Source organism: Mandrillus leucophaeus, unplaced genomic scaffold (assembly GCF_000951045.1).
Source record: "Mandrillus leucophaeus isolate KB7577 unplaced genomic scaffold, Mleu.le_1.0 Scaffold834, whole genome shotgun sequence".
In the NCBI taxonomy this organism is placed as follows: Eukaryota; Metazoa; Chordata; class Mammalia; order Primates; family Cercopithecidae; genus Mandrillus; species Mandrillus leucophaeus.
In genome coordinates, this window is record NW_012109075.1 from 122,582 (window position 1) to 133,219 (window position 10,638).

The 10,638-nt window shown below is 35.3% G+C and overlaps 1 protein-coding gene across 1 annotated transcript in view; it reads left to right on the forward strand.

The window, feature by feature from the left end:
* Positions 1–10,148, forward strand: part of FAM199X (family with sequence similarity 199, X-linked) — a 29,285-nt gene extending 19,137 nt beyond the window's left edge. Inside the window, exons 3-6 of the mRNA XM_011968255.1 lie at positions 283–432; positions 678–839; positions 2,281–2,547; positions 3,848–10,148. Coding sequence (XP_011823645.1) covers positions 283–432; positions 678–839; positions 2,281–2,547; positions 3,848–4,018 — 750 coding nt within the window. The 3' untranslated portion in view covers positions 4,019–10,148. The remainder of the gene's footprint in view (positions 1–282; positions 433–677; positions 840–2,280; positions 2,548–3,847) is intronic.
* The last annotated feature ends 490 nt before the right edge of the window (positions 10,149–10,638 follow it).

Genomic DNA, 10,638 nt, shown 5'->3' on the forward strand with positions numbered 1-10,638 from the left:
GGGTTTCACCATGTTGGACAGGCTGGTGTCGAACTCCTGACCTCAGGTGATCCCCCTGCCTCGGCCTCCCAAAGTGCTGGGATTACAGGCATGAGCCACCACGCCCGGCTGCCATTAGTCTTACATTAAATGAACTTTTAAGGAAGCCCTCTTAGCATAGCCCGCAGCATGTCAATCTCATAAAGTAACTTTTAATCGATGTGGAAAATATACTGTAGTATTTAAAATGTAGTCTGAAACAATTTTGCTTTCCCTCCCCACACCCTCCTTATTTTTCTAAAGTTACCAGGCAGTGACATTGCCAGTGGGAGTGATGTACTTTCTGATGTCATACCCAGTATTCCAAGTTCACCTTGCCTGCTTCCTAAAAAGAAAAACAAGCACCGGAATTTAGATGAACTTCCTTGGAGTGCAATGACAAATGATGAGCAGGTAAAGATCTTAACATTCTTAATTAAAAGCTTTTATGTGGAGACTAGGTAAAGCTCAGTTTATTGCCTGTTTAAAGCTACTGGGGAAATGTGGATTGCTTAGTAAATCTGAATTTGAGCTTTAACTGTTTTTCAGGGAACAAATAAAACCTTAAGTGCTTCTGATATGTAAACACATTATAATTGACATAATGAAGGATCAGAAGTTTTAGCAATGATCTTATTTGTAATTTTTTCATCACATAGGTGGAATATATTGAGTATCTGAGTCGGAAAGTGAGTACTGAGATGGGTCTTCGGGAGCAACTTGATATTATTAAGATCATTGATCCTTCTGCTCAAATCTCCCCTACAGACAGTGAGTTTATTATTGAACTTAACTGTCTCACAGATGAAAAACTGAAGCAGGTATGTAAAGAAAATACAGATTATTTACCTATTAAAAATACCACCATCTTATAAAATGTAGACTAAAATAATCATATGTAAATACATAGATAATTAAGGCCAAAATCACTGCTGTGAAAGGTAATATTAGAAAAAATGATGGCACATTGATTTAAGACGTTTTATGTACATCTCACCTGCCAGTACCTTTCTGGGATCAGTGTGAATCTAGAACCTGCTTTTCAGTTGTATAGGATTTGAAATGTAATGTTACCACTTATGAGGTGGTTAGGTTAAGGTATAGATTTATTCTAACTCAGTTTACAGGAGACTAATCGACGAAATACTAATTAATGAGAGCTATTCTTTGGTAAATATCTGAGCTGAGGGATTTGAGTAGTTTTATGCTGTAATAATTGAGCCAGGCTAGGGTGAAACCTAGTGAATTTTCCCTCTGCTGTTCTGAAATCTACATCTCTGGTATCTTCTTCTTCTTCCCCCCCTTATTTATTTATTTATTTATTTATTTTGAGACGGAGTCTCACTCTGGAGTGCAGTGCCGATATCTCGGCTCACTGCAACCTCCACTGCCCAGGTTCAAGCGATTCTCCTGCCTCAGCCTCCCGAGTAGCTGGGATTACAGGCACCTGCCACCGCACCCGGCTAATTTTTGTATTTTTAGTAGAGATGGGGTTTCACCATCTTGACCAGGCTGATCTTGAACTCCTGACCTCGTGATCCACCTGCCTCAGCCTCCCAAAGTGCTGGGATTACAGGCGTGAGCCACTGCGCCTGGCCTCTGGTATCTTCTAAATACAATTTTTGCTGTTCTTTTTCTCTGGTATGTAGTTGAATGAATACTTAATGTTCTTATGTTCTACTTTGGATTTGTTTCTTTGTTTTGCATTTATCATTATTTATGAAAAATTTCTCTCATTTCAGTATTTCTCCCAGCAGACATACTATAATTTTCTACATTCCAGCAAATTTTTCATTAGTATGATAAATTGATGTCTTGCATTTGAAGACAGGTATCGTTGGCCCCTAGCTAAGATTTAGGAAACACCATAATCTTATATAAAATCAGCAGCTTACTTAAATTTCTTAAATGGAGACCTTTAACAACTGCCTAATCTCATCTATTTTATTTTATTGTTAGTTTGTATTTTGAGTGCTATTTTTTTACAGTCCTAAATTTCTGAAGGCGAGTAGCCTTCCATTTACTGATTATATTTTATGTGCTTTTAAAATCCAGATCTATAACATGTTTTCTAGAATTTTGAACATTGTTCATTTTTCTAGTACTTATTTCTAAATTTAGCCTTTCTATTCTACCTTATATATGCATCTGCAGCACTTTTGACAGTCTTTTAGATTAAGTACAATATTATTTTCCCCCCAGCATTTTGAAGATAGAACATCAAGGTGCAACACTAACCAGTTTGTGGTTGTGCTTCCCAAGGTCAGAAACTATATCAAGGAGCATAGCCCTCGCCAACGGCCTGCAAGAGAGGCCTGGAAGAGAAGCAACTTTAGTTGTGCAAGCACCAGTGGAGTGAGCGGTGCCAGTGCCAGCGCCAGCAGCAGCAGTGCCAGCATGGTCAGTTCTGCAAGCAGCAGTGGGTCCAGTGTTGGAAACTCTGCTTCAAACTCCAGTGCCAACATGAGTCGAGCACACAGTGACAGCAACCTGTCTGCAAGTGCAGCAGAGCGGATTCGGGATTCAAAAGTAAAACGTCTAATCAATACAAAACTTTACCTTTCAATATTAACATTAGTACTCCTTCATATAAATTTCTTGAAGAGTTAAAATGATCCTGCTGTCTAGATGCCTGTGGGTTTTGGTCTTAATTGAACAAGCAGGATGCTCTGCTGTTGAACAAAGCACTCTTGGCTGAGTGCTTTGAAATGCTGTTTTGACCCACAACCATATTGCATTCAATCTTACCTGATTTTTGTGTATGTTTTAAGTAAGATAAATTGGTGGAAATAATGAGTTATTCTCAAGATTGCAATATTGACTGCAACTCACTACTGAGCGAATCTCACTATGTTGCTGATGTTGCTGTCTATTAGCTCCTAAGAATGTTGTGTATGTCTTTTGTGTGTGTTAAATGTTTTCTTAATGTTTTAATCTTAAATGTTTCTTCTTAGCTAATTTAAAAACCTAATACTTTCTCTAATTTCTGTCTACTCTTTTCACAGTTGAGAAGGTTCTGTATAATATTGTTGGGCACTTAAAAAAAAAAAAGAAGGTATAAGTATATTTAGAATGGTCCTGTGGCTTAGCAGGGGAGTTTGATTCCTTGCAGTGACAAGAATCTGGAGCCAGTTTAAAGATGATAAGAGAATCTCTCTCTTTGGTGACCAAGTGGTGACTTGAAGATACACAGTGATTCTTTCCCTGGTTCTTAGGGAAGTAGCAGAAACATAGCCCGCTTTGTTAGTTGCTAAGGAATTTCCCTAGATATGTGGTCATTCCTTTTTAGTATCAGTTCACCAGTGACAAGGATGGGAGTACCCACTGAGTTTCTGATGGGTTTTTAAGATGGTATTCGCCTACTACGAAAAAGGCATGATTTTTTTTACCTGCCATTATAAGATTGCTAGTGTTTTTGGATGAAAGGCACCTGAGAATCATAAGTATTAGAGACCTGGGCAATGTTCTCTACATTTGTATTCAGTATTGTCCCCTAGTATTAATTGTGTGTTCAGTATGCATTTATACCAATGTACCTTAATGGAATTTAAAAAAGAAGTCTTTGAAGTGACTCATTATGCATCACTAGCCAAAATGATTGTCTCAACCCTTCCTAATCAGAAGAGTCACTGGTCAAATACCACAAAATTGGAATCTTAATCATTTTTATGCCTAAGCCAGTGGCTCACTTACTGGAATGAGGATCATACCACAGAAGGATTTGAACATCTCTTAAAGTTAGAACATAGAGAATTTGATCCACAAAACATTTTGGGGTGGATATGCCAAAAACTAAACCAAACTGATTTAGAAATTTTTATTTTGACAGAAGCGATCCAAGCAGCGGAAGTTACAGCAGAAGGCCTTCCGCAAGAGGCAGCTGAAGGAGCAGAGGCAGGCCCGGAAGGAGAGGCTCAGTGGGCTCTTCCTTAACGAAGAGGTGCTGTCCTTGAAAGTGACTGAGGAAGACCATGAAGCAGATGTTGATGTTTTGATGTAATAAGGGTGAATTTATTAGCATTCTTTGTGAGCATTAAAATACTCCATCCTTATTGGTTTACATGCATTTTGACCAAAATTTTGGTTAGGGCTGTGCTGATGTACCATTAATAATTTAAGCCAGTGGTTCTTGACAGGTGGTCCCAAGACCTGCAGCTTCAGCATCACCTGAGAAGTTGTTAGGAATGCATACTTGTGGGCCCCACCCCCAGACGTAGTGAATCAGAAACCAACAGGGAGGCGCCTAGCATTGTTTCTTAACAAGTGCGGGGTTATTCTGATGCACAGTCTAGTTTAAGAACCACTACTTTGGGTAAACGTTTTGACTGTTTGAAGTTTATGGTGGCGAAGTGGGCTTCTTCAAAGACTAGCACTTATACAGTTTAGAAGATTTCAAGGTACTGCTGACAGTAGTTTATTATGTCAGTATACATACATGTGTAGAGATCATAATTTAGTTCCCTTCTTAATGTTACAATTTCTTAGTTTACTTTTCCTAAAGGGCCATAGCATAATTCTTGATTCCTGGTATAAATTTTTTCTGAGGTGTGGGGGTGGGCAAGGTGTGGATTGCTGTTTACGATAGTGCCTTCATTAGTTTTAGTTCTGTTTTCATTCATTGTTGACTCAAAGGCATAAGAACAGGCCCTCATCTTTTTCCTGTTAGATTTATTTTTGTTTTTAACTTTATATAAATTTAGAATTCTTTTTTGTTAAGTGATGACTACTGATGAAATAATGTTACTAGTAGCTGAATTTTAGACTTGATGCTATGTTGATTAATATTTAAATGGTGAAAATAATTAGGCAAAATAAGCAATTCTGCTTTTCTGTTGCTTTCAGAAATTTTAGGCTGTAAAATTGTCTCAGGCAGGAAGTCAGTCTGTATCTCTCTCAAGTTCTTATTGTAGGTCATTTTTTTTTCAGCACAGCTCTAATTTTTAAATATTTGGTATAACAGCTTCTGGCATGTGACCTTGTTAATGTTGAAAATTAACTGATGAAAACCCTTATAGATCTGCTAAACTTCTCTATAAATTGCTAGAAATATACAGAGCAATGAGATATAGAAAACACCTTAGCTTGTTGGTTATTAATAGAGCTCTAATTTTAACTGTGAAATCATGGAGTTTCTTTAAATGTTTTCCTAGAGAGTTTGTTATCACGAACATTAGAAATAGCGTGATTCCTTTTCTTCTACCACATGTCTTGAACATTCACATGGGTTAAAGAAGATGGAAACTGATACTACTGACAATCAAGCTGCTTTCTGACTTTCATAATTTTCTTTATATTGTGGATAGCATTTTGAAGGTGACCGTGATTCTGTAGGAAGAGCTGTAATCAATATTTTTCAAACTCTAGAGTACAGAGGTTAGTAAGATTTCTGTTTTTTTTTTTTTTTTTTTGCTTTTTGTTATGTCAAGTAGCTTATTAAGAAAAAGATTCATGACTTAAATTCTTAATTCTCAGTTGATACAAAGGCTTATAATCATGTGTTTTAAAATTTTGATTTTATTTTCATTCCTTGAAGGTTAAAGAATGGAAACTGGGGATAAAAATTAATACGTTGCAGCTTTGCCAAAGTCCATGGTATGGTTGTAACCTTTTAAAGACTACTAAAGTCGTAATTTGAAATTTTTACTAAAATAAAACGTAAGTGTCTATGGTTTTCAATTGGAGTGGTCTTTCTTTCTTTCCCCCTCCCCCTCTTTGGTTCTCCTAACCAGCTTAGAGGACCCAAAGAGAGCTTGGGGATAGACACCAGAATACTCTGTGGAGGTGGAACAACTTAACCTCACTGTTTTCCCTTCCAAGTATAGGAAGAGCAAATGGAGAGCATAGTAACTGTATCTAAATTCTCTACCTGCTCTTAGCAAAAGTAAAATGCCACAGAATGATTGCCTGCCATCTTTACCTATTCTGCGAGGAAAACAGGCCACTTTTGGAGACCATAGAGCACCATGTATCTGTCAAATACTTGGAAACTATTTACTTAACAGGGATCAGTAAAAGAAAACCCTAAACAAGGTCATGATGTAATTTAAGACCAATTTCCCTACTTTCCCAATAATCATAGTCTTACTACTTTCAATTTAACTTGAGTCACTGTTAAATAAGTTTACCAAAGTGCCACAAAGTTGATTTTTAAAGTTTGTAAAGGTTTGAATGTTTATAGAAGTGCATCATGAAATTTTGTGTAAATCCAGATGAACTGTCATTATAGTACTATAAGTTAGAGATAGTAATAAAGTTGGGTTGAAGGAGATTGAAAATATTTCATTTGATTAAAAGAAAATCATTAAATAACTTGGGCTTGCTCGTGATTGAAGAGGGAGATTTAATAGTCCTCTGTCCCCCCAAAAAAGAAACTAGCCGAAAAAGACATAAAAAGTTCTTAGGTCTCTGTTCATGTGCTGTGTGTTTTTTCCATTGTAATGTCTTGTGTAGATAATTCAAAGTTTGAACTATTTCTTTCTTGGAATAAGTAATAATTTATTCAATATGGTATATCTCTGAGTTCAATTTAAAACAATCCAACTCAGTAGTATTTATTTTTAAATTCAAATCCAAACTAACCAATTAATAAAAAGGCAAGACTGACTTGCTGTAGTATTGGTTCTCATCTGTAGAGAACTGACACTGGAGCAAATTTTAAGTCTCCTCTTTGAAAATAAGCCTTGTTAACTGAGGACGTAATAAATTTCCCACAGATTTATCCAGAAACATTTTGTTAGAGATCTTATAGTAGTATCTCAGTTCCTACCACAGCTTTTTAAAGGATGAGACTTGCATTTAACAAAATGACATATATAATATTTTTCTATAGTTTTGCAACTGAATTAAAGGAAGGTGATGCATTATAATGTGTAGTGAGGTATAAAGGGCTAGTTCATTCTCTCCCAACAAGAACTTAGAATAAAATAACACTTTTTTTCATGAGATTTACCTCATTTTTGTTAGGCTATGGCAGTTTTGTCCAGTTCCTCTGTCCCTTGAGTGAATTAGATATTGCTGAATTAATCTCAGAAACTGACTTATAAAATAATGACATTATAGATTGGGTGAACTTCTCATTTTATTTAACTTTTAAAAGTGCTAAATCCTCTCAAAAAGGAAGAATTATAGGAAACTACTATATAGAGGTATCCAGATTCTGATGAGCTTTAAAAATTATAAAATATAGCAAATGTCTTCATATTTTAGCTAGAAATGTTAGTACACAACCATTATAGAAGTCTTGTTTGTTTCTGGGTTCTCCAGCAGAGACTTTGTTTGTGGCTTACTCTGTATAGCCTCATGTGCCTTAAAGGTGGTGAACTCTGTACTTTTTGTCAATATCAGGCTTTTCAAAACTCAAAAACAATCCAAATGTTGTAATTTGTTTTGCATAATGCCCATGGAATTGGGTATCAGTAAGCAAAGTCATTAAATTGAACCAATCAATGCTAATAGAGTATAAAAACAAAAACCTTCAAATCTTAAATTTCATTTGCGTAACTTTATTTTCGGCCTAGCTAGATCATTGAAGAGCCTTGAAAGTTATCTAAAGTATGGCTTAATGTATGTTTTTTCCTCTGTAAAAGATCATATGCCAGGATACTTCCTCAAACCAGAGCACTTTTAATATCTGGAAAGATAATTTTCAAGGTACAAGCAAAAGCACTTCAAGGACAGAGATTATGTAGCAAGTTGATTCTTTATGAATTCTTTGAATTCATTTGTGTAATAGCTGGAACATACTCCTCTTCTTTCCTTTAACAGATGAACTTTTAGCACTTCTATCTCCAAGAAAAACATTTGTTTGGAATTGGTGGAGGGTACTCACAGTCCGTTTATAGTTTGGGACAATTAATAGGAAAATCCCCAGTTGCGTTCAAATAATAGTGTTGATGTTGAGGGCACTGACTCATTCAACATGTCTGAACTAGAAGTAAATTTAATTCTGAAAGGACTATTAGTTAGGAAATAAGTATTTGTATACACATGTACTGTGGTAACTTTGGATTCGTTTTAAGTCTGATAAAGTAAGATAAACTTTGTCTTAAAAATAAAATTATGCTAAGTGAATAAAAACTATCTGAGATATTTTAAGCTAGGCATCTTTGTTAGCATAGTATCTGGAACATAACTACTTATAATGCTTAGGTCTTATTTCTTTGGAAAATAATTTACTTATTCCAAAAGGCTTAGAAGGAACTCTGAAAATTCTTCTAACTGGCCATGAAGAGTGAGGAAGTTGCATGGTACTGCTGAAGATCTGAGTTGACACGCTGAAATTTTATTTTCTTATTTTTTTTTAACATTAGAATTCTTTCTTTCTGGCTCTCCCTCCAGTTATTTTTAAAATTAAGGTAATTAGTGTTTTAACCTAGAGCATATAATGGCAAATTAAATTTTAATTTGACCCTCATACCGAACTCAGAAAAACTTGTTTGGTCTTCTCTAAATTCTATATGTAGTACTTTTTTTTAATTGTCAGATTTCTTTGTTGCGTCTTTGTGTCCAACAAAACCTGTGTGGAAATCTGTTCATTTTTGTGGTGAGAGATGGGGGTGAAAAAGGGGAGACTTGCTCTAATTATGCATATACATTTTGACTATGTAAAGGTAGTTGTAGACTATATGTATAAATAACAAGTTAACTCTTACTATTCTGAATTGAACAACTGAATAAGGAACAGTGGCCTGAAGCCATGACTTGTTTTGTGAAGCTGCTGGCTCTTTTAACAGTAGCTGACCTATTGGATTTAAACTGAGACTGAAATTGAGATTTGTGGTTAGGTTATCTAGCTGAGTCTTTTAGCAGTGGAGCAGATAATGTCCCTGTAGTGGATCCATTTAATTTCCTATTTGAGTACTCTCACTTAGTAAGTATTATCTATTCTGAATCTTTGTGTTGGGAATTTAAGGACTATTGTGAAAGTCTATTAATGATAAACAAGTATATGCAAAACAATTCACAGATGGATAAAAATTTCAAATTGTGGGTTTTTGTTTTTGTTTTTGCTTTTTAGTTTCAAAGATTAGTTATGTAGCAGCAATATCATAACCAAAGCAAGTAGAAAGTTGACTGGTTTGGAGAATCTTCAAGTAGTCTTAAATACTGTAATGTATCAGATTGTTAACCAGGATTTTTTTTTCCTGTATTACTGCTAAATGTATTACTATATTAATGCACTTTTGTATATATAACTGTCTTCTGTACATTCTGTACTTACTACAGTGTATATAAAGCCTGTTTTCCCTGAAGCTGTGAGGGAATAACAATAGTTGTATCATAAGTCGTTTCTATTTTGAGTTCCTTCTTGTACTTGAAAGTAGTTCAATAGTGAAATCTAAATGAGTGTTTATGGTTGTAATTAAAACTGGCAATGTGGCAGAGCTGTCTTTTGAAACTGAATACCAGAATGAAAAGTGTTGTTTTGGTTAAGAACTCTTATAATGTATTGTTTCTTTTGATGTACCCTGAGTTGTTACAAACCTCACTCACTGCTGCTTACTACTTTATACTTCTGAGTCAGCTCCTTTCATGCTGTATCCCAGAATATTTACCAACAGAGGAGAACTGCTCTCTTTTCTGTTGCTCATAGTTTGGTTATGGCTTTATAAACTTTTATTTGGTGAAAGTCCCAGATACCCAAATGTCATTGGCAAACATTTTTTTTCTGGAGAGATCAGATTTCTAGAGAGATTAGCATTCATAGTAAATGAAAATTGTCTAATTTTTTTAATCCATGCTATTACTGGGCAGTAGGTCTAATTTTTGTCGACAAAAAATAGATCTATTTTCCTTATATGTTGATTTAGAATCTTAAGTTAAAATTTTATAAAAGAAATGTCTGAGCAGTTCTATGTATGGAGGAGCAGTTCAGCTTTTCAGCAGCAACTTTATCTTTTGCCACTAGAGGGAGATCTGTGGTTGCTTTCTCCTTTGGAGAATAGCTGCTTTGTTTTTGTTTTTAATTTCTAAGGTTGGAATAGAACTTATTCTCAAAATTCCTTTAGTGTTATTAAATACTTTCATTTATTAGTCAAAGGTAAGTTAATTAAGCTTGTTTAATGACACCAATCTTATGCTTTTCTGTAATCTTCAATTTTTAATAAATGTGAGTTAGATATTAAGTGAAATGTGCGTGTATGTGTTTCTTCTCTTAGGTACTCTAGAGCTCCATATGTGGCTAGTGACTACCATAATGGATAGTACATTATGTAATGCCCATATGGTAGTCACTAGCCACATATGGCTATTTAAATGAATTAAAGTTAAGTAAAATTTAAAATGTAGTTCTTTAGTCTCCTTAGCAATACTTCAAGTATCCAGTAGCTACCATGTGGCTACGTGCTATTTACTCTATTGAAAAGCATGAGATGTAGAACATTTCCATCACAGAAAGTTCTGTTGGACAGTGCTGCTGTAGAGATTTGCTGGTTTATGTAGTGACCATTATCATTTTATCAGTGAACAGTAATTAGTGGCTAAAAAACTGCTGCCTATAGTTAACTGTTGCAGGTGATTGGTGTGAGAGGGAGACTAAACTGTTTTTCTTTTTTTTTGAGACAGGGCCTTGCTCTGTCACTCAGGCTTGTGTGCGGTGGTGCGATCATAACCCACAACAGC